At 50.7% G+C, this 25087-nt stretch overlaps 1 protein-coding gene across 1 annotated transcript in view; it reads right to left on the reverse strand.

The window, feature by feature from the left end:
* Window positions 1-22140, reverse strand: part of COX10 (cytochrome c oxidase assembly factor heme A:farnesyltransferase COX10) — a 161354-nt gene extending 139214 nt beyond the window's left edge. Inside the window, exons 1-4 of the mRNA XM_077458622.1 lie at window positions 22029-22140; window positions 6610-6737; window positions 4257-4587; window positions 9-84 (exon numbers count right to left, since the gene is read on the reverse strand). Coding sequence (XP_077314748.1) covers window positions 9-84; window positions 4257-4587; window positions 6610-6737; window positions 22029-22035 — 542 coding nt within the window. The 5' untranslated portion in view covers window positions 22036-22140. The remainder of the gene's footprint in view (window positions 1-8; window positions 85-4256; window positions 4588-6609; window positions 6738-22028) is intronic.
* Between the last annotated feature and the right edge of the window lie 2947 nt (window positions 22141-25087).

Consider the following 25087-nt stretch of genomic DNA (forward strand, 5'->3'; position numbering starts at 1 on the left):
CCACAGAGGCCAATAGGAAGCAGCTGAGGTCAAAGGGCACAGGAGCCATTGCATAGCCGGCTGATGCCGTGATCACCACCAGGGCTGTAAATGACAAAGTTATTAAAACGTTTTCAAAAGTGGAAGAAAAGCCAAACAAAATTCAATTTGAAATGAGGAGGGGTTATGGAGAGGAGAGGGAGAGGAGATAAGGAGGGTTATACAGAGAAGAGGGGTTGGAGATGAGGAGGGGGAGATGAGGAGGGGTAATGGAGAGGAGAGGGGAAGGAGAGGGGGAGGAGATGAGGAGGGGCTATAGAAAGGAGAGGGGGCAGAGATGAGGAGGGGCTATGGAGAGGAGAGGGGGAGGAGATGAGGAGGGGTTGTGGAGAGGAGAGGGGGAGGAAATGAGGAAGGGCTTTGGAGAGGAGAGGGGGAGGGTTATGGAGAGACGGGGTGGCGATGAGGAGGGGCTATAGAGAGGAGAGGGGGCGGAGATGAGAGGGGGTAGTGGAGAGACGACGAGGAGGGGCTATGGAGAGGAGAGGAGGAGGACATGAGGTGGGGCTATAGAGAGGAGAGGGGGAGGAGATGAGGAGGGGCTATTGAGAGGAGAGGGGGTTAAAGATGACGAGGGGCTATGAAGAGGAAAGGATGAGGAGGGGCTATAGAGAGGAGAAGGGGAGAAGATGAGAAGGGTTAATGGAGAGGAGAGAGGAAGAGGGGCTACGGAGAGGAGAGGGGGAGGAAACGAGGAAGGGCTATAGAGAGGGGATGAGGAGGGGCTTTAGAGAGGAGGGGGAGAGATGAGGAGGGCTATGGAGAGGAGAGGGGATGAGATGAGGAGGGTTTAATGAGAGGAGGGGGGAAGAGGAGGAGGGATTATGGAGAGGAAAGGGGTAGGAGATGGTGAGGAGGGGTTATGGAGAGGAGAGGGGGAGATGAGGAGGGGCTATGGAGAGGAGAGGGGGAGATGAGGAGGGGCTATGGAGAGGAGAGGGGGAGGAGATGAGGAGGGGTTATGGAGAGGAGAGGGGATTATAGAAAGGAGTAGGAGATGAGGAAGGGTTATGGAGAGGAGAGGGAGAGGAGAGGGGGAGGAGATGAGGAGGGGCTATGGAGAGGAGAGGGGGAGGAGATGAGGAGGGGTTATGGAGAGGAGAAGGGTAGGAGATGAGGAAGGGTTATGGAGAGGAGAGGGAGAGGCGATAAGGAGGGGCTATGGAGAGGAGAGGAGGAGATGAGGAGGGGTTATGGAGAGGAGAGGGGGAGGAGATGAGGAAGGGTTGTGGAGAGGAGAGGGGGATGAGTTGAATAGGGGCTATGGAGAGGAGAGGGGGAGGAGATGAGGAGTGATTACGGAGAGGAGAGGGGTAGGAGATGAGGAGGGGTTATGGAGAGGGGATGAGGATGGACTATAGAGAGGAAAGGGAGAGGAGATGAGGAGGGGCTATAGAGAGAGGAGAGAGGGAGGAGATGAGGAGGTGACAATGTTCTCTGCAATCCATCAGAAATGAAGTAGGCAGGGCTGACACCATGTGATTGGGAAGGTAGGCGCACGCTATATTTTCTGCACTTGGGAAATGAGTATTGCAGAGATGTCCAAAATACTTTTTTTTGTTGATTTTGCCTTGACATACACTTTAAATGAGACATTTTTATTCTACAGCCACACGACTTCTATTACTAAACTGTGATGTGCACGGCCGGTCTGTCGGGCGACTGTCCGGGATATAAGAGGATCCTGCGGGGTGACAACAATACCGGGGCAGTAGAAGATTGTGATGATCTTTGTCGCCCACTCACAGGAAGCAGAGCGAACGAGAAGAAACTGGGGGGGGGGGGGGGTCGCCGAGTGTTTTTAGGCACCCCATAAACAGAAATGATAAGGCTTGTAATGGAATATTTAACACTCACAAGGGGGGGAGGGGGGGAGACATTTATAAGACATTTGGGGTTTACAGACTTTAAGGATTGGAAAATCCAACTAGAGAGATAAAAGAAAGAGCCGGAATTCAGGTACTTCAAACTCTCGAGTAGAATTCTAGTTTACCTTCAGGTGTCCACTTATTTAATGGCGCTTGTTATCTTATTAACAAGTGAATAACCTCGCTACAATAATTAATACTGTAAATTAAGCATTCCAATTAAATGGAGGTGATTGCCTCTTGCAGCTCAGTCTGGCGTAGTGATAATAAGAAGGGATTACTGGCGAGGGGTTTGCGTCTTCCAGGATTTATTCTTGCAGTATAAAACGCCATTCTTACACTCCGGGGTGGAACCTCATTTGATGGAACTACAATAGGTGTGAACATTTTCTGACACAAAAACCTTAAATCAGCGCTGAAAGGCAGCTGTTATGTTTAAAGCGAGAAATAAAATATGAACCGCGGTGCGGCGATATTTATCATCGCTTGAAAGGCGCATGTGAATTTATAATGGATTTAAAGACCAACTCCACCCACATTCAATGGGCGGGCACCAGGGAGCTGAAAGTGTAAAGTATTTCTGACCCTCCCACAATGGTGAGATTTCCCCGGACCAGTTTATGCCTCTGCCCCTCCCAGGATTAGTTTTACTCTCAGTCCGTCTCACAATGGTGAAATTTCCCCAGAATAGTGTGTCTCTGCCCCTCCCATAATTATGAGACTTCTCTCAGAGGTATGTGTCTCTGCCCCACCCACAATACTGCAATTTCTCCTAGTAGTATGCGTCTCTGCCCCTCCCACAATAGTGAGATTTCTCCCAGTAGTATGTGTCTCTGCCCCTCCCACAATAGTGAGATTTCTCCTAGTAGTATGTGTCTCTGCCCCTCCCACAATAGTGAGATTTCTCCCAGTATAATGTGTCTCTGCCCCTCCCACAATAGTGAGATTTCTCCCGGTATAATGTATCTCTGCCCCTCCCACAATAGTAAGATTTCTCCTACTAGTATGCGCCTCTGCCCCTCCCACAATAGTGAGATTTCTCCTAGTAGTATGTGTCTCTGCCCCTCCCACAATAGTGAGATTTCTCCTACTAGTATGCGCCTCTGCCCCTCCCACAATAGTGAGATTTCTCCTACTAGTATGCGCCTCTGCCCCTCCCACAATAGTGAGATTTCTCCTACTAGTATGCGCCTCTGCCCCACCCACAATAGTGAGATTTCTCCTAGTAGTATGTGTCTCTGCCCCTCCCACAATAGTGAGATTTCTCCTAGTAGTATGTGTCTCTGCCCCACCCACAATAGTGAGATTTCTCCTAGTAGTATGTGTCTCTGCCCCACCCACAATAGTGAGATTTCTCCAAGTAGTATGTGTCTCTGCCCCACCCACAATACTGAGATTTCTCCAAGTAGTATGTGTCTCTGCCCCACCCACAATAGTGAGATTTCTCCAAGTAGTATGTGTCTCTGCCCCTCCCACAATAGTGAGATTTCTCCTAGTAGTATGCGTCTCTGCCCCTCCCACAATAGTGAGATTTCTCCTAGTAGTATGTGTCTCTGCCCCTCCCACAATAGTTAGTTTTCTCCCAGTAGTATGCCTCTCTGCCCCTCCTACAACAGTAACATTCTCCCAGTAGTATGTGTCTCTGCTCCTGCCACATCAGTAAGATTTCTCCCAGTAGAATTGGCCTCTGCCCCTCCCATATTAATAATGTCCCTCCCACAACAGTGAGATTTACCCAGATCAGTTTTAGTTGCAGTCAATCCCAGGAGGGTGAAATTTCCATAGAGCAGCATGTCTCTGCCGCTCCATCAATGGTGAGATTTCTCTGCAGTCGTCTGTGCCTCTGCCCCTCCCACAATGGGGAAATTTCCCTTCAGTAGTTTGTGACTCTGCCCCTCCCACAATGGCGATATTTCCCTGCAGTAGTTTGTGTCTCTGCCCCTCCCACAATGGGGAAATTTCCCTGCAGTAGTTTGTGTATCTGCCCCTCCCTCAATGGGGAAATTTCCCTGCAGTAGTTTGTGTATCTGCCCCTCCCTCAATGGGGAAATTTCCCTGCAGTAGTTTGTGTATCTGCCCCTCCCTCAATGGGGAAATTTCCCTGCAGTAGTTTGTGACTCTGCCCCTCCCACCTCTCCTGCTGCTTCCAAAAGCGATCCAGCGGCTAATCAGCTCGGATTGCTTTTATGAGAGAAATAATCGGCAGCCATAACCCCAGGTAAACCACTTCAAAGCCGCAACATATGTATACATACTGCGGTCACGAAGTGGTTAAATTTACCCAAATATCAGTTGAATACAGAGTGCAATGGCCCAGGAAATGCTCATCATCCGAGGATCAGTATATACCTGAGAGTCTGATCTTTGACAGTCGAGCGAAAATCCCAGGCAGGGTAGACAGGTCCACTTTGATCTCCTTCCAGCCTCTGCTGTCCTCTGAGCTGGGGAACTGATCGCAGAGTTTGTCGCCAGCGGCTCGCTCTTCCGGAGCGGCTCGTTCTTCTGGAGCGGCTCGCTCTTCCGGAGCGGCTGTACCTTTGGAAGGGTCTTTGTCTGGCACATGGAGCACACTGGATATCGCCTTCACCTCCCTCATTCCATTCTCCTCCTGAGCCGCCGAGTCAGCCAAATCTGTTTTGGGCTTCGCTCTGTGACATAGAACCCCATGCTGGGCCACATACTGCAGATACAGAAATATCACAATCAGTCAGGTTCTCTGTGTACCTCAGGATGCCCAAAACATAAACAATGTGCCCAAATAATACTTTCCTTTAACCCCTTGGCACCTTCCAAGGCCTTTAAGGGGTTTCAGATGCTGGGAGGTGGGATATAAAGCAAGAGCTCCACCCAAAAGGGGAAGCTCTGCTTGTCTGCCATCTACCCCCCCTCTTGCCGTTCACGGGGGGGGGGGGGGGGGTACTTTCTTTTGACAGGTACCTGCTCCCACTTACGGGCGAGTTTGCCACGCAGGTGAAAAAAAAAGAAAATATGGCATTGAGTCCCCCTCCCTGTCCATACCAGGGCCTTCTGGGCATCAACATAGGGACAAGGTGGGGGGGGGGGGGGCACCCCATGTTGAGGGCTTGTGGCCTGGTAGGGTTCAGGAGGCCCCCCTGTTTTCCCGACATGTCTGTTATGGATTTTAGGGGGGGGGTCCCACGTTGTGTTTTTTTATTTTCTTTGCAACAGCAAGTCAATTTAACCACTTGCTTACCAGGCACTTAAACCCCACTCTTGCCCAGACCAATTTTCAGCTTTCAGCGCTGACGCACTTTAAATGACAATTGCGCGGGCATACAACACTGTACCCAAATGACATTTTTATCATATTTTTCCCACAAATAGAGCTTTCTTTTGGTGGTATTTAATTACAGCTCGGAGTTTTATTTTTTGCTAAACAAACAAAAAAAGATGCAACAAAAAAAATAAAAAATCATGTTTAATAGTTTGTTATAAAATTTTGCAAACAAGTCATTTTTCTCCTTCATTGACATGCGCTGATGAGGCGGCACTGGTGGGCACAGTTAAGGTGGCACTGATAGGCACAGATGAGGTGGCTCTAAAGGAGACAGATAAGGCAGTATTGATGGGCACAGATAAGGCGGCACTGATGGGCAAAGATGGGCACAGATAAGGTGGCACCGATAGGTACCACTGATAGATGGGACTGATGGGCACTGATAGGTGGCACTGATGGGCACTGGTAGATGACATTGATGGCCACTGATAGGTGGCTTTGATAGGTGGCACTGATGGGCACTGGTAGATGACATTGATGGCCACTGATAGGTGGCTTTGATAGGTGGCACTGGTAGATGACACTGATATGTGGCACCGAGGAGCAGCACTGTTGTTGAGGCAGATTGTGGGCACTGATAAGTGCCACTATGGACACTGATGGGTGGCACTGTGGGCACTGATAGGCGGCACTGTTGCCTATTATTAGGTGGCACTGGCAGGGGACAGGTGAGCACTGATGAGCTGGCGACAGCTGATGTCCCTCTCACGGCCGCCGATGATCGGCTTTTTTTTATTTTTTTTATCCAAAAATAGCCGATTACCGACTCTGTTGTCACCACACGATCAGCTGTCATTGGCTGACAGCTGATCACGTGGTACGGGGTCGGGATCGACCCCTTACTCCGATCTGTTATCCAGTGAGTCTCATAGACTCGCTGATTACAGAGCAGGGGGCACGCAGGCCGCTCGTGCACGGGGCAACGTCAATAGATGTAGTCCCGGCAAAGCAGGTCCGGGATGTAGCCGACATTCGGCCATAGCGCGGATCTCTAGTGGTTAAATAGGATTTGAGTTTTTTTTTTTTTTCTTTAGAAATCTCAGTTTTGCTGCAGTATGTTCTATGCATGCTGCAGATGCGCCACTTTACAGGCAGACTATGGGGACCGCCCAGGCACTATAATCAAAGGAATTTTTCATTTTTCTTTTGAAAGCATCATTAAAATCACTGCTCCTAAAAACAAAAAAATTATTTAAATTTTTATGTTTTTTTGCATTGATACATGTCCCCCCCCCCCCCCCCCCCAGGGCAGTACCCAGACCCCCCAATACTCATTTTATGGCCAATTCCTTGCATATAAGCCTTCCAAATGGGCACTTTTGATTTTTTCCAGTTCAGTTCCCATAGATTTCAATGGGGTTTGCCGTTCGGCCAATCTCTAGTGACTGGTAAACTGATACTAACCTTGCGTTTAGGGTGATCAAAAAGAGACCAGCGCTGGTTCCTCTTGCAGCATATCTGGAGCAGTCGGCACGTCGTTGGTGACCCAATAACCGTTCTGTGGATCTGTGCCAGGCACATTCCCGCCGTTCCTGAGGATCAAACAGATCAGATGGCGTCACCCCAAGCCAGCTCTATATGATAAACCAGCTCTATAATCATCTGTTTACCTGGAAAAACATTAAAACAGCAACTGTGCTAAATGACAAAATGTACCTTAGCCAGTTCCCGACCGGCGCACGACGATGTACAGAATGGCACGGGCAGGCAAACTGGCGTACAGGTACGTTAAGTTGAATTTGCCGCCTTGCCATCGTGTGCACGCCGCCGTGCCGGTCAGGACCCCCCCCCCCCCCCGTAAGTCCGGTCACGGGTCCCGCGGACTCGATCGCTAGCGGGGATACCCACGATCGTCTCACGGGGAAGGAGAACGGGGAGATGCCGTTGTAAACAGCATCTCCCCGTTCTGCCTAGCAACAAGTGACGCTGATCTCTGCTCCCCGTGATTGGAGCAGAGATCATTGTTCACTAACACACAGCCACGCCCCCCACAGTTAGTAACACGCCCCTAGGACACACTTAACTCCTACAATGCCACCCACTGGTTAACCCTTTCACTGCCAGTGTCATTTACACAGGAATCGGTGCATTTGTATAGCACCGATTGCGGTATAAATGACAATGGTCCCAAAAATGTGTCAAAAATGTCCGATGTGTCCGCCACGTCGCAGTCATAATAAAAATCGCTGATCACCGCCATTACTAGTAAAAAAAAGTATTAATAAAAATGCTATAAAACTATCCCTATTTTGTAAATGCTATAACTTTTGCGCAAACCAATCAATAATCGCTTATTGCAATTTTTTTTTACCAAAAATATGTAGAAGAATACGTATCGGCCTAAACTGAGGGGAAAATTTTTTTTTTATATATATTTTTGGGGGATATTTATTATAACAAAAAGTAAAAAATAATGCGTTTTTTTCAAAATTGTCGCTCTATTTTTGTTTATAGCGCAAAAAATAAAAACCGCAGAGGTGATCAAATACCACCAAAAGAAAGCTCTATTTGTGGTGGGAAAAAAAAAGTACACCAATTTTGTTTGGGAGCCACGTCGCACGACCGCGCAATTGTCAGTTAAAGCGACGCAGTGCCGAATCGCAAAAAAGTGGTCTGGTCATTGGCCTGCAAAATGGTCCGGGGCTGAAGTGGTTAAAGTGTGAGCAAAACAAATCAGTAAAAAGTCACTTTCATTATTTTTAACTTTTACAGTTTTGAGTTTTCATTGAAATAATCCCTGGTGATCCTGCCACGGCACTTCCTATTACAGGATAACACCACTGCTTATTATCACATGAGCTTCCAACGGAGACTACAAGCGGGTCCTTCAACACACAGTGAGTAGGCGTGGCCCATTGTGGTCACCATTAGAAGACCCGCCCTGAGAAACGCAACGCAAGCACCAATGGGGTGTCTGCACACAGGAAGTGACTGCAAATAGGTGGTAGGATTAAAAAAAAAAAAAAAAAACGATTTTTTTTTTTAAGGCAATTGCTTTCAATACACAAAGCGCAGAGCAAACGAAATGTCATTCAGTGAAGGTGAACATCTACTTGTTATGTGTGCAAACAAACGCAGCTAGAACCAGACGTTTTTTTTTTTTTTTTACTGGGCTTTGGGTGGAGCTATACCCTCTTGTCACATAGGTCACGCAAGCAACCTCTCTCTTGTTCTGTGAGACAAGGAGCCTACAAAACGGGCAGAACCGAGAAGACCCAACAGGCGGACACAATGGGGGGAGATTTACTAAAACTGGACAGTGCAAAATCTGGTGCAGCTCTGCATGGGAGCCAATCAGCTTCTGACTTCAGCTTGTTTAATTAAGCTTTGACAAAGGAAAAAAACAAAACCTGGAAGCTGGTTTCTATGCAGAGCTGCACTAGATTTTGTACTCTCCATCATGCGGATTAAATGTTTATACACATTCTCATTTGTTCAGGGGATGAAGCAAGTAGAAAACCATTTAAATCTCCCATGACCATCCATAGCACAAGCTCCCCCCCCCCCCCCCAGGTACAGGCTCTTCTCCCCCCCCCGCAGCACAGACTCTCCTCCCTTCTCGCAGCACAGACTCTCCCCTCAGCAGAGACTCTCCCCCCGCAGCACAGACTCCCATCCGCAGCACAGATTCTTTACCCCCCGCAGCACAGACTCCCACCCGCAGCACAGACTCTTTCCCCCCCACCGCAGCACAGACACTTTCCCCCCCACCGCAGCACAGGCACTTTCCCCCCCCCACCGCAGCACAGGCACTTTCCCCCCCCCACCGCAGCACAGGCACTTTCCCCCCCCCACCGCAGCACAGGCACTTTCCCCCCCACCGCAGCACAGACTCTCCCCCCCCCCCACCGTAGCACAGACTCTTCCCCCCCACCGCACAAACTCTTTCCACCCACAACACAGGCTCTTCCCCCGCAGCCTAGACTCTCATCCCTCCACTGCAGCACAGACTCTCCCTCCCCCCGCAGCAAAAATTCTCTCCACCCGCAGCACAAGCTCTTGCCCCCCACCCACAGCACAGACTCTTCCCCCCCCCCCCCGCAGCATAGACTCTTCCCCCCACAGCACATGCTCTTCCCCCCGCAGCCCAGACTCTCCTCCAACCCGCAGCCCAGACTCTCCTCCAACCCGCAGCCCAGACTCTCCTCCAACCCGCAGCCCAGACTCTTCCCCCCCCCCCGCAGCACAGACTCCCCCCCCCCGCAGCACAGACACTTCCCCCCCCCCCGCAGCACAGGCTCTTCCCCCCCGCAGCACAGACTCCCCCCCGCAGCACAGGCTCTTCCCCCCGCAGCAGACTTTCCCCCCCGCAGCACAGACTCTCCCCCACAGCACAGACTCTTCCCACCCCCGCAGCACAGACTCTTCCCACCCCCGCAGCACAGACTCTTCCCACCCCCGCAGCACAGACTCTTCCCACCCCCGCAGCACAGACTCTTCCCCCCCCCGCAGCACAGACTCTCCCCCACAGCACAGACTCTTCCCACCCCCGCAGCACAGACTCTTCTCACCCCCGCAGCACAGACTCTTCCCACCCCCGCAGCACAGACTCTTCCCACCCCCGCAGCACAGACTCTTCCCCCCCCGCAGCACAGACTCTTCCCCCCCCCGCAGCACAGACTCTTCCCCCCCCTGCAGCACAGACTCTTTCCCCCCCACCACAGCACAGACTCTTTCCCCCCCACCGCAGCACAGACTCTCCCCCCCCCCACCATAGCACAGACTCTCCCCCCCCCCCCCCACCGTAGCACAGACTCTTCCCCCCCACCGCACAAACTCTTTCCACCCACAACACAGGCTCTTCCCCCGCAGCCTAGACTCTCATCCCTCCACTGCAGCACAGACTCTCCCTCCCCCCGCAGCAAAAATTCTCTCCACCCGCAGCACAAGCTCTTGCCCCCCACCCGCAGCACAGACTCTTCCCCCCCCCCCGCAGCATAGACTCTTCCCCCCACAGCACATGCTCTTCCCCCCGCAGCCCAGACTCTCCTCCAACCCGCAGCCCAGACTCTCCTCCAACCCGCAGCCCAGACTCTTCCCCCCCCCCGCAGCACAGACTCCCCCCCCCCCCGCAGCACAGACACTTCCCCCCCCCCCGCAGCACAGGCTCTTCCCCCCCGCAGCACAGACTCCCCCCCGCAGCACAGGCTCTTCCCCCCGCAGCAGACTTTCCCCCCCGCAGCACAGACTCTCCCCCACAGCACAGACTCTTCCCACCCCCGCAGCACAGACTCTTCCCCCACCCTGCAGCACAGACTCTTCCCCCCCCCCAGCACAGGCTCTTCCCCTACAGCACAGGCTCTTCCCCTACAGCACAGGCTCTTCCCCCTTATATCATGCAGGTTTCATACAAAACATTGTTTGGTGCACAGGCTGAGCACAAGTGATCGGCTTTTCTCCAGCGTCTCCGCAACTTTCAGCACACAAAGTTTTCATCATAGAACTATAGGCAAAGCTTTTCTTTCTTATCATTTTGGATAGAGGAATGGAGGGTTGTGTAACCCCTGTCAGCATTAATTTTGATTATTTTGTTTATAGCGCAAAAAATAAAAACCACAGAGGTGATCAGACTCTTCCCCCCCACCGCACAAACTCTTTCAACCCACAACACAGGCTCTTCCCCCGCAGCCTAGACTCTCATCCCTCCACTGCAGCACAGACTCTCCCTCCCCCCTGCAGCAAAAATTCTCTCCACCCGCAGCACAAGCTCTTGCCCCCCACCCGCAGCACAGACTCTTCCCCCCCCCCGCAGCATAGACTCTTCCCCCCACAGCACATGCTCTTCCCCCCGCAGCCCAGACTCTCCTCCAACCCGCAGCCCAGACTCTCCTCCAACCCGCAGCCCAGACTCTTCCCCCCCTCCCGCAGCTCAGACTCTTCCCCCCCCCCCGCAGCACAGACTCTCCCCTCCCCCCGCAGCATAGACTCTTCCCCCCACGGCACAGGCTCTTCCCCCCGCAGCCCAGACTCTCCTCCAACCCGCAGCCCAGACTCTTCCCCCCCCCCCGCAGCTCAGACTCTTCCCCCCCCGCAGCACAGACTCTCCCCCCCCCCGCAGCACAGACACTTCCCCCCCCCCGCAGCAAGGCTCTTCCCCCCCGCAGCATAGGCCCCCCCCGCAGCACAGGCTCTTCCCCCCCCACAAAACAGGCTCTTCCCCCCGCAGCACAGGTTCTTCCCCCCGCAGCAGACTCTTCCCCCCCGCAGCAGACTCTTCCCCCCCGCAGCACAGACTCTCCTCCACAGCACAGACTCTTCCCCCCCACAGCAGACTCTTCCCCCCCGCAGCACAGACTCTTCCCACCCCCGCAGCACAGACTCTTCCCACCCCCGCAGCAGAGACTCTTCCCACCCCCGCAGCACAGACTCTTCCCACCCCCGCAGCACAGACTCTTCCCACCCCCGCAGCACAGACTCTTCCCACCCCCGCAGCACAAACTCTCCCCCCCCGCAGCACAGACTCTTCCCCCCCACCGCAGCACAGACTCTTCCCCCCCCCCCCGCAGCACAGACTCTTCCCCCCCCCCGCAGCACAGACTCTTCCCCCCCCCGCAGCACAGACTCTTCCCCCCCGCAGCACAGACTCTTCCCCCCCGCAGCACAGGCTCTTCCCCCCCCGCAGCACAGACTCTTTCCCCCCCCCCCGCAGCACAGACTTTCCCCCCCGCAGCACAGACTCTTCCCCCCCCCCACAACACAGACTGTTCCCCCCCACAGCACAGACTCTCCTCCAACCCGCAGCCCAGACTCTTCCCCCCCACAACACAGACTCTTCCCCCACCCTGCAGCACAGACTCTTCCCCCCCCCCAGCACAGGCTCTTCCCCTACAGCACAGGCTCTTCCCCTACAGCACAGGCTCTTCCCCCTTATATCATGCAGGTTTCATACAAAACATTGTTTGGTGCACAGGCTGAGCACAAGTGATCGGCTTTTCTCCAGCGTCTCCGCAACTTTCAGCACACAAAGTTTTCATCATAGAACTATAGGCAAAGCTTTTCTTTCTTATCATTTTGGATAGAGGAATGGAGGGTTGTGTAACCCCTGTCAGCATTAATTTTGATTATTTTGTTTATAGCGCAAAAAATAAAAACCACAGAGGTGATCAAATACCACCCCCGCAGCACAGACTCTTCCCACCCCCGCAGCACAGACTCTTCCCACCCCCGCAGCACAGACTCTTCCCCCCCCCGCAGCACAGACTCTTCCCCCCCCTGCAGCACAGACTCTTTCCCCCCACCGTAGCACAGACTCTTCCCCCCCACCGCACAAACTCTTTCAACCCACAACACAGGCTCTTCCCCCGCAGCCTAGACTCTCATCCCTCCACTGCAGCACAGACTCTCCCTCCCCCCTGCAGCAAAAATTCTCTCCACCCGCAGCACGAACGTAATTGTCAGTTAAAGCGATGCGGTTCCGTATTGCAAAAAAATGGCCTGGTTAAAAGGGGAAAATCCGGGCCTTAAAATGTTAAGGTAAAAAAAATAAAAATTAAAAAAGAAACCTTATAACCTTTAGAACCACTTTAGGCTAAATGAGAGGGGTACTTCGTGTTAGAAGGGGGTGGCGGGGGAGGGTTCATTTAATCCCAAAAATGGGCTTTAAATAAATTCAAATTTTTTTTTTTATATTTTCTGTTACAAAAGTAGAAAAAAAAAGAAGGCCATTTCCTCTCCAGCACTTTCATGGGAGAAGGATCTGTAACCACAAATCCGGGGTTACCAGTTCATTCCCATCTCCTCGCTGCATCTCCTATCACAGACCAAACCATACTTGGTATAAAAAAACACCAAGTGGGCATTTCTCACAAGATCATTAGCCTGGCGTCAAGGAAAACACAGGCTGTGATATTTTCCAGTTCCCCCGCGTCCTCCTGAAAAAAACAAAAACGTAGCTTGCGAACCCCACAGCGGCCTCCGGAGCGCTCGTTAATGCGGAGCGGCGAGGAAATGAGATCGCTGCTACAAAAATATGGAGGTCGGTAAGATTTTTACGGAGTGTGTGCGAGTTACCTCAGTGGAAAAGATGAATGCCACGTATCGTGGTCATTAGGTAAACTACTGACACGCGCCGAGCGCAGTTCTTACGTTGAATTACGAGAACATCTCAAAATGTTTATCAAAACGTTGAGTCTGCTGGTAAATGGGGGGTTTTACGAGTGTGGCGGGCCACTGCAAAGACGGCAACGTACTCCACGGAGCGCAACGACTCGTTTCACCCAACGAAAGCAGATAGGGGAATCTCACGTTTGTGCAGAGAATGAGAAAACAGACAGCTGCGGATCCCATTGGCTGCTACGGGCAGTATATATTTTTTCATATGCAATATCAATATATCAATGAATAAAAGCTGAGATAACATGCACTGCATTGATACATTCACACAATGTCACAGTAACCATGAGATAAACCAAAGTTCAGGAATGTTCCTTTATCCCATTGTTTTGCAAATCTATGTACACTACAAACTGTATCACTGAAATCGGTTCTGATATCGCTGTTTTACTAACCTGACAACTTATTATTCTAAAGAGGAAACCTTCATTTTGTTTGCAAATATTAACGCTTCTAACTACCAGCAAGAATGAGTCCTTACATTTAAAAAGCACCTGTCATTTCAGATCCATCATGGCAGCGCCTGTTAGCGGGCGTCCAATCACCTGCTGCCGCAACGTCCCTCACCTTGTTGTGTCACTGCCGCATCACCAGCCATCCCATTAAAGTGAATGGGACTGTTGGTGAGTCAACAGCGGGTCAGAGGAGGAGCCAACAGCGGGTCAGAGCAGGAGCCAACAGCGGGTCAGAGGGGGAGCCAACAGGTCAGAGGAGCCGCTGCGGGACAGAGGAGGAGCCAACAGTGGGTAAGAGGAGGAGCCAAAAGGTCAGAGGAAGAGCCAACAGCGGGTCAGAGGAGGAGCCAACAGTGGGTCAGAAGAGAAGCCAACAGCAGGTCAGAAGAGGAGCCAACAGCAGGTCAGAGGAGGAGCCAACAGCAGGTCAGAGGAGGAGCCAACAGCAGGTCAGAGGAGGAGCCAACAGCAGGTCAGAGGAGGAGCCAACAGCAGGTCAGAGGAGGAGCCAACAGCAGGTCAGAGGAGGAGCCAACAGCAGGTCAGAAGAGGAGCCAACAGCGGGTTAGAAGAGGAGCCAACAGCGGGTCAGAGGGGGAGCCAACAGGTCAGAGGAGCCGCTGCGGGACAGAGGAGGAGCCAACAGTGGGTAAGAGGAGGAGCCAACAGCGGGTCAGAGGAGGAGCCAAAAGGTCAGAGGAAGAGCCAACAGCGGGTCAGAGGAGGAGCCAACAGCGGGTCAGAAGAGAAGCCAACAGCAGGTCAGAAGAGAAGCCAACAGCAGGTCAGAAGAGAAGCCAACAGCAGGTCAGAGGAGGAGCCAACAGCAGGTCAGAGGAGGAGCCAACAGCAGGTCAGAGGAGGAGCCAACAGCAGGTCAGAGGAGGAGCCAACAGCAGGTCAGAAGAGGAGCCAACAGCGGGTTAGAAGAGGAGCCAACAGCGGGTCAGAGGAGGAGCCAACAGCGGGTCAGAGGAGGAGCCAACAGCGGGTCAGAGGAGGAGCCAACAGCGGGTCAGAGGAGGAGCCAACAGCGGGTCAGAGGAGGAGCCGCTGAGGGACAGAGATGACAGTTGCTCTTTAAAAATTATGATTTAAAATCGACTTGATTTAAATCAAATCCACCCTGGTATTTGCCCTCCGAAAAGCGCTCTGAGCTGGATAACTTTTCAGGGATTTTGACAGGCGGTAAGGAGGCATCATGTCCCCTCCTCATTGCCTGTTTTAGCCCATGAATGATGCACCACTTAGCTCCAACCATGGGCACTGCAAGCATTTTGGGCACTATTTGAATCTAAGAAGCGGCAGGACTTCAATAATTATTGATATAGAGTAGTACAGAGAAGGGCGACATTGGAAAAGCTCGCCGGCAATGCTTACGTCACATGCACCCAGGGCTACCGTCCAATAGGCACCCCAGAATGTCACAATGAAAGGGCTCAAATTGCACTGCATCACATGTGAAATGCATAGGATTGCAGTGCAGTTCCTGTGCAATTCACATGCGGGTCATAGCGTGATACAAGGCTTAATGAATCCGTAAGAGAAACAAGCATAGAATGAACAGTGTGCATGAAATCACACCTAGTCGCAACTCACATACAATTATGATCTCTACAAAGTCTCCCACAGACTGCCAAGTATTATCCTAAACAGTAAATAGCCCATACCAGTGATGTCATCAGTGTTGGTTTGACCCTCCCCCCCGCCGCCATACAAGAAATGGTCAGACCGAGAGGATACAAGAGATGGTGAAAATTTGTGGCATTAGCCCTACTAACAGTGGCGTGGGAGTTTCCAGCGGCCTTGGATTGAAGGTGCAGGGGTCTGGTCTCTGGGACGCCATGTCTGTGCTGCTCACATGGTGGTGGGATGGGGGGCTGGGATCCAGTCTCCTGATCGGGACTCGGAAGGCATGCCCACTGCTGTGCTGCCATTCAAACGTCCCTGACTCACTGGACAGGAACCCACCCGGCCGAAAAAAGCCGAGCACGTCTGAGCCCAGTTAGCTTTGGAACTGTGTGGCCGTGCTCACAGTGGTGTTGGTGGGAGTCTTCAGCAGCCATGGATGGATGGTGCAGGGCAGGGGCCCAGTCTCCGGGACTCCATGTCCGTGCCGCTCACAGTGGCATGGCAGACTGAAGTCCAGTCTCCTGGTCGGGACTCGGGAGGCGTGCCCACTACCATTCATTCAAACATGGCGCTAGGCTGCGCCATGACATCACTTGTGCATGAACCCGCCTGACCAAAAATAGCCGAGCATGTCTGAGCCCAGTCAGCTTTGGAACTGGATGGCCATGTTTTTTGGTGTTGGTGGGAGTCTCCAGCAGCCATGAATGGATGGTGCAGGAGAGGGGCCCAGTCTCCGGGACTCCATGTCTGTGCTGTTCACAGCGGCATGGTGGTGGGATTACGGGCCTGGGTCCAGTCTCCTGGTCAAGACTCATTCAAACATGGCCCCAGGCAGCGCCATGACCTTATTGACTCACTGAGCATGAACCCGCCCGGGCCAGAAAAAGCTGAACACACCTGAGCCCAGTCAGCTTTGGAATTGTGTGGCCGTCTCCAGCAGCCATGGATGGTGCAGGGCAGAGGTCTTGTCTCTGGGACTCCATGTCCGTGTTGCTCCCAATGGCAAGGTGGTGGGATGGCAGGCCAGGATCATTCAAACCTGGCGCCAGGCAGCGCCGTGACATCAGACTCGCTGGGCATGAACCCGCCCGGGCCAAAAATAGCCGAGCATGTCTGAGCTCGGTCAGCTTTGGGAGTGTCTGCTTTTGCTCACAGTGGTGGGAGTCCCCAGCAGCCATGGATGGATGGTGCAGGACAGGGGTCCAATCTCTGGGAATCCATGTCCATGCTGCTCACAGTGGCATGGTGGTGAGATGGCGGGCCAGGATCCAGTCTCCTGGTCGGGACTCAGGAGGGGTGCCAATTCATTCAAACATGGTGCCAGGCAGCGCCATGACGTCACTGACTCACTGCACATGTGCCCCCCCACCCCACCTGCCTGGGCCGAAAATAGCCGAGTCTGAGCCCTGAAAATAGTCTGAGCCCTGCACAATCGCAGTCCAAAGTCGCCACGCAGCCATATTTTTTTTTTTCACAGATGGTTGGTCACTCTGGTGTCACCCTGTCGCCCCCCCCCCCCCATAGCGACGCCACTGGCCCATATCATACATAGAGTACTAGTGTAAATCCATGCCGAGAGTGTAAGAACACACAGACATGAATGCAAAGTCACAGCCAAAAAAACTATAAAACTTGGCAAGTCAGGCGCAAAGGCTTCCCCCCTTCCCACCAGACATGGGCAGAAACCGTCTTGGCTCCCTCTCGCCACTAGGTGGCGGTTCAAACATCTGCTCCATAGAAGCGGTATTCTGGCACCTCCATCACACAGAGACGGAACATCGGATCAGAAACATCCAAACAAAAACTAAAAAAGACATTTTTTAGTATTATTATTATTTTATAAAACTACAACTTGCCGCTATTCAAGTTACACGTTTACACTTACAAGGGAGGAGAAAAAAAAAAAAGGAGGAAGGTTTAATGGCGCAGCTGTCACACCATAAAAGAGCAGCGGAGCTGGTAAAGCGGCGGGTCCATAAAGTGTGGATTTGAGGCGGTGGTGAGAATAATCCCGCGTAGAATATTTCCAGCACTTTTAAAAGAAGAAGAAGAAGAAAAGTATATAAGAAGTTTTATGGCCGGTGCAGATTACCCGCGGGGTTGTTTGGTTTTCCTGAGCTGAGCGCGCACAAGTGCCGATTTCTAAGAGTTTCCATCTTTGTGCCGTCTTGGCGGCTTTACATGCTGAGCGCTAATAAAAAAAAAAAGCGAGCGGAGTTTTATTGGGCCGGGCCCGCTTTTCTCTCGCCGATTGTGCGCGGCGTGGAATGTGAAAAGTAGAACTGAATAAACACTCGAGCCGTGTCTTTAATGAGAACCTGTCGTTCGTGTTAAATTTTTAACCACTTCAATACCGGGGACTTTCACCCCCTTCCTGCCCAGGCCACATTTTCAGCTTTCAGAGCGGTCACGTGATGAATGACAGTTGGAGCGGTCACGCAACCCTGTACCCAAATTACATTTTACAGACAAATAGAGCTTTCGTTTGGTGATATTTAATCAGCAGTGGGGTTTTTTTTATTTTTTGCTAAACAAATGAAAAAAAAAGAACAAAAAAAACAAAAAAAAATTTCTTATTTTCTGAAATAAAATTTTCCAAATAAGTGATTTTTCTCCTTAACTGATTTGCGATAATGAGGCTGCACTGATAGACAGTACTGATGGCCCCCCCCCCCGATGAGGAGACACTGATGAGCCCCCCCCATGAGCCGACACTGATGGGCCCCCCCCATGAGCCGACACTGATGGGCCCCCCCCATGAGCCGACACTGATGGGCCCCCCCCATGAGCCGACACTGATGGCCCCCCCCATGAGCCGACACTGATGGGCCCCCCCCATGAGCCGACACTGATGGGCCCCCCCCATGAGCCGACACTGATGCCCCCCCCATGAGCCGACACTGATGGGCCCCCCCCCATGAGCCGACACTGATGGGCCCCCCCCATGAGCCGACACTGATGGGCCCCCCCCATGAGCCGACACTGATGGGCCCCCCCCATGAGCCGACACTGATGCCCCCCCCATGAGCCGACACTGATGGGCCCCCCCCATGAGCCGACACTGATGGGCCCCCCCCATGAGCCGACACTGATGGGCCCCCCCCATGAGCCGACACTGATGGGCCCCCTCCATGAGCCGACACTGATGGGCCCCCCCATGAGCCGACACTGATGGGCCCCCCATGAGCCGACACTGATGGGCCCCCCCCATGAGCCGACACTGATGGGCCCCCCCCATGAGCCGACACTGATGGGCCCCCCCCATGAGCCGACACTGATGGGCCCCCCCCATGAGCCGACACTGATGGGCCCCCCCCATGAGCCGACACTGATGGGCCCCCCCGATGAGCCGACACTGATGGGCCCCCCCGATGAGCCGACACTGATGGGCCCCCCCGATGAGCCGACACTGATGGGCCCCCCCGATGAGCCGACACTGATGGGCCCCCCCGATGAGCCGACACTGATGGGCCCCCCCGATGAGCCGACACTGATGGGCCCCCCCGATGAGCCGACACTGATGGGCCCCCCGATGAGCCGACACTGATGGGCCCCCCCGATGAGCCGACACTGATGGGCACCCGCGATGAGCCGACACTGATGGGCACCCGCGATGAGCCGACACTGATGGGCACCCGCGATGAGCCGACACTGATGGGCACCCGCGATGAGCCGACACTGATGGGCACCCGCGATGAGCCGACACTGATGGGCACCCGCGATGAGCCGACACTGATGGGCACCCGCGATGAGCCGACACTGATGGGCACCCGCGATGAGCCGACACTGATGGGCACCCGCGATGAGCAGACACTCATGGGCCCTCCGATGAGGAGACACTCATGGGCCCCCCGATGAGGAGACACTCATGGGCACCCGATGAGGAGGCACTTATGGGCACCCGATGGGGAGGCACTGATGATCAGTGTACATGTTCCCGGTCACTCTAGCTGGTTACTGGCTCTCCTCTCCTCATGCTGTGAGAGCGCATGAGCTAAGGAATGCCGATAACCGGCAAGTTTGTTTACATGTGATCAGCTGCGATTGGAAACAGCACTGTGATTGGCCCTTTACTGTGTTCTGTGATCAGCTGTGTCCGAAGGACTCAGAATCTGGTGCAGCTGTGCATGGCAGCCAATCAGCTTCTAAATTCAGCTTCTCCAATTAAGCCTCGACAATAAAACCTGGAAGCTGATTGGTTTCTATGCAGAGCTGCAGCAGATTTTGCACTCTCCAGTTTTAGTAAATTGTCCCCCTAAAGTGTCTATTTGCATCCCAGAAAAGCCCCTCCCCCCGTGTGTGCCCCTCTGATTCCGGCTTCACTTTCTTGCTAAGCCCCTCGACTTTCACTCCAATACTACGGGATACATTTGTAAATATACGCCCAAATATGCTACAACAAAAACATGGGTCCGCGGGGCGGGGCGGGAAACTTTACTCGGAGCTCAGGTCTTCCAGTGGGTGATCAGGACTTCCCGGGGTCATCACATCTGCAGCAATTACTGAACTGATGAGGTGGAATAAATCACCTGAAGAAGATTGGGAGCCCCCCCCCGTATTAAAGGAGAAGTTCACCTTTTTAGAAAAATAATAATAAATGAATATATTTTTAGAGGGAAAAGAAAAAAGCTCTTATTTTTTTTTCCCTACAAACGCTTTACCGGATCACAGGTGCAATGTCAGGCTCCTGCACCCCTCCCTCCGGCTTTATACCCGCTCCTTACCACAAGCTTTCCACTAGAAAGCTGGAGGAAGAGTGAATGGACTACACCGACCTCCCACCCGCAGTCCATTGTGAACTACAAGCCCGTCCGCCGTGTGACACCGGCCAGCTCCCTGAAAACAGAAGGGAAAAGCCTAAAGAAAAGAAATGCAGCCGCCACATCTCATGACTGTAAAGCTGCAAAACATTATATTTTTAGTTTTGGGTTTAAAATAGAACTGTAGGCAAAACTTTTTTTTTTTCATGCTGGATATAGTAAGGGAGGAGGGGTTATAACCAGTGGGGGATGGTGCTCCATTTCGGGGGGTCAAACAATCCCCTGTTGCTCTGCAAACATATATTTCATAGTTTGGTATAAAATTCAGCAAACCGGTAATTTTTCTCCTCCACTGATGAGGCTGCACTGAAAAAGAAAGCACTGATGGCAGCACTGATAGGGAGTAGTGGTGGGCATTGATAGGGAGTAGTGGTAGGCACTGATTGGCAGCACTGGTAGGCACTGATTGGTGACACCAATTGGCAGCACTGGTGGGCATTGATTGGTGGCACTGGTGGACACTGATAGGGAGTACTGTTGGGCACGGATAGGCAGTACTGATGGGCAGTGACTGGCGGCACCGATTGGCAGTACTGTTGGGCACTAATAGGGAGTACTGTTGGGCATAGGCAGTACTGGTGGGGCACTGATAGGCGGCACCAATTGGCAGTACTGTTGGGCAATGATGGGCAGCACCAATAGTCAGCACTGGTGGGCACTGATTGGCAGAACTAGTGGGTATGGATAGGCAGTACTGATGGGCACTGATTGGTGGCACTGATTGGCAGTACTGGTGGGTACCGATTGGCGGCACCGATTGGCAGCACTGGTGGGTACTGATTGGCGGCACTGATTGGCAGCACTGCTGGGTACTGATTGGCGGCACCGATTGGCAGAACTGGTGGGTACTGATTGGTGGCACCGATTGTCAGCACTGGTGGGCACTGCACTGATAATCGGAGTAGATGCCCCTTTTACACAAGACGGTTATCGGCTCTCCTCCTGCTGACAGTGGGAGGAGAGGAATGCCAATGACCAGTTTCTGTTCACATGGTGATGAGCTGTGATTGGCCGCTGATCGTCTCTTTTCCTCGACCTGTGATCAGCCGTCTCCGGAGGACACACCAATCAGATCGCTCGGCGGTCACATGACAGACTCCCAGGACTGGCCAACCATGATATAACCATCATTTGGCTACGCAAGGCGTAAAATTACAATACATGTTCTTCGCATTTCGGAATAAGGGAGGATTATAACCCCTGTCGGGTTTTTATTTTTTGCCATCTGTGTCCCCATCGGGGAGATTTCTCACCACTTCCTGTCCCACAGCCACAACAGGAAGGGAAAAGAAATATCTCCAGAGTGAGGGAATCTCTGCGGTGTCCCCATTGGGGAGATTTCCCCTCCATTCCTGCTCTGGTGACAACCCAACATTTGGGATTTTCTTTTACTTTCAATGATAACGGTCGGGACGACAAATAGAATGGGGGGGAGGGGGGTATCCCTAATGGGGGTCACAGACAGCAATAAAAACTGACAGGGGGTGTAATCCCTCATTGCTCTCAGTTGGGAGTGTGGGATTCCTGTGTCCCCCCCCCCCCCACTGGGTGAGATGGTTCTATCCACTGACACCTGTCACTACCAGACCCAGGAAGGAACCATCTCCCCGGGGGGAGAGAGAGAAGTGTGGAATGAACATACTGACACAGGAGAAGTGAGACTTCCCCTTTCTATTATAGGGGAGCACACAGGCACAGCCTCTTTAATACAAGCCTGGACTCCTGTGAGAAGTCCTACCCACAATAAAGGTGACAGGATGGTGTCCGGGCGTATAACACCCGGAGGAGGACGCCCCCCTCATACCTCTCATTCTGCGCCCCTTCTGTCCTCTCACTTCATGGACGCCGCCATCTTCCCACTGACGTCACGCCGCTACGTCCAGGTCACGTCGGAGCGCAGAGTGAGTCACGTGGTGCCGAGACCCGTCTGAGCGAGGGGGCGGGGCGTGGTAAGAGTTCTAGCGCCGCCCACGTGTCGCCTCTGTGGGCGGGGCGGGGGACATGCTGAACCTTGTAGTCCACATGGATCTGCTGGAGCAGCATCGCTCTTTATGATGTGGGTGTCAGGAGAGTCTTTATAGGGAGGAGTGGGGGTGGGGGGTGGAAAGTTATGCTGGGACTTGTAGTTCTGCACATATAAGTAATTCCCTGATCAGTATGATTATCAGGGGGGACATATACTGGTGGTGCACAGCCAGGACTGGGAGAGTTATAACCGCTTCCCACCCAGGACAGGGCTGAGAATTCTACAAATCTGCATTTTATATATAACTTTTTTTTTTTTTTAAATCATTTTAAATGTGAAATTGTTTTTTAAAAATCATCATTTTACATGTGAAAAAAAAATAAAAAAAATCTGCATTTTACATGTGAAAAAAATAAAAAAAAATAATAATTTTACATGTAAAAAAAAATCTAAAGAAAATCATCATTTCACATGTAAAAAAATAAAAATAAATCTGCATTTTACATGTGAAAAAAATATATTTAAAAAATCATCATTTTACATGTGAAATAACAAATAAATAAAAAATCCGCATTTTAAATGTGAAAAAAAATATTAATTTTACATGTGAAAAAAATAAATAAATCTGCATTTTACAAGTGAAAAAACAAAAAAAAATGAATTTTACATGTGAAAAAAATCTACATTTTAAATGTGAAAAAATATAAAAAAAAAATCATAATTTTACATGTGAAAAAAAAATCTGCATTTTACATATGTAAAAAAAAAAAAAATCTGCATTTTAAATGTGAAAAAAACAAGAAAAAATCATAATTTTACATGTGAAAAAATAAAAAAAAATCATTTTACATGTGAAAAAAATCTGTGAATTTTTTTTTTTTTTTTTTTTACATCTGCATTTTACAAGTGAAAAATGTATAAAAATCTTCCCCCGATTAGAATATAAATACACACACACACAATGTATACATATACAAACATTTTTAAATACATATGCAGTATATATATATATATATATATATATATATATATATATATATATATATATTTTATATTATTATTGTGTAAATAAATGTTATTGTATATATATAAAAAAAAAAATATATATATATATATATATATATATACATATACATACAGTATAATGTATTCTTTTTTAATTACTGTGTATATGTGCAGAATAGGTAGTATAAATTTTATATATATATACAGTATTTGAAGGAAAAGAAACTGGTCAAATGTTTCTTCTTCTTTTTATAGTGGAATTTCGCCTTCATGGTGAACCCCTCCGGGTTTTTCCCGCAGTTGGTCTCCCTAATGAACAAAACCCCATTTCAGATTAGCAATTAAACGTAAATAAGTCACTTTATTTGTTCTGCGGTGTAATTTGGAGCGTCATCTCCTCCCTTCCAGCCCCGGCTGAGCCTCGTATCAGAGGGACGGGCAGACGTGTGTCATCCCTCATTTGCATAACGTAACCATTAAATGGGCCCTGTTTACCATAGGCAACGCATTCGTCTCTTTAATGCAAATTTTAATTTAGGGTGAAAATGTAAAGAATCTGCCGCGTCTCATTAAATCGATGGATGATGTTACCAGTCATTAAACAGCCTGTTTTCTGACGTCGGGGGGGAAAAGCGTAACCAAAAGAAAAAATAAAAGGTTTTAATTGAATCTGCTTGACTTGTCAGCCATTGAAAAAAACAGGAGAATATAGACGGGACCAACAAGAATATTTAATCCCTAACATATTCATCATAGAAACACACTGGAGGAAGACATCCCATAATCTGATAATAGTACTGACAATGCAAATGTATCTGTTCACTAGAGACCAGTGACATCACCGAGACACTTCATATTCATGAGAACACAGCCTATCCAATCACTAGAGACCAATGACATCACAGAGACCCTTCATATTCATGAGAACACAACCTATCCAATCACTAGAGACCAGTGACATCACCGAGACCCTTCATATTCATGAGAACACAGCCTATCCAATCACTAGAGACCAGTGACATCACCGAGACCCTTCATATTCATGAGAACACAGCCTATCCAATCACTAGAGACCAGTGACATCACCGAGACCCTTCATATTCATGGGAACACAGCCTATCCAATCACTAGAGACCAGTGACATCACAACACCCTTCATATTCATGAGAACACAGCCTATCCAATCACTAGAGACCAGTGACATCACCAAGACCATATTCATGAGAACGCAGCCTATCCAATAACTAGAGACCAGTGACATCACAAGACCCTTCATATTCATGAGAACTCAGCCTATCCAATCACTAGAGACCAGTGACATCACAAGACCCTTCATATTCATGAGAACACAGCCTATCCAATCACTAGAGACCATTGACATCACCGAGACCCTTCATATTCATGAGAACACAGCCTATCCAATCACTAGAGATCAGTGACATCACTGAGACCCTTCATATTCATGAGAACACAGCCTATCCAATCACTAGAGACCAGTGACATCACCGAGACCCTTCATATTCATGAGAACACAGCCTATCCAATCACTAGAGACCAGTGACATCACCGAGACCCTTCATATTCATGAGAACACAGTGATGTCACTGGTCTCTAGTGATTGGATAGGCTGTGTTCTCATGAATATGAAGGGTCTTGGTGATGTCACTGGTCTCTAGTGATCGGATAGGCTGTGTTCTCATGAATATGAAGGGTCTCGGTGATGTCACTGGTCTCTAGTGATTGGATAGGCTGTGTTCTCATGAATATGAAGGGTCTCGGTGATGTCACTGGTCTCTAGTGATTGGATAGGCTGTGTTCTCATGAATATGAAGGGTCTCGGTGATGTCACTGGTCTCTAGTGATTGGATAGGCTGTGTTCTCATGAATATGAA

This window comes from Lithobates pipiens, unplaced genomic scaffold (genome assembly GCF_037356315.1).
Source record: "Lithobates pipiens isolate NorthernLeopardFrog02 unplaced genomic scaffold, aLitPip1_a1.2 Scaffold_28, whole genome shotgun sequence".
NCBI classification, from domain to species: Eukaryota; Metazoa; Chordata; class Amphibia; order Anura; family Ranidae; genus Lithobates; species Lithobates pipiens.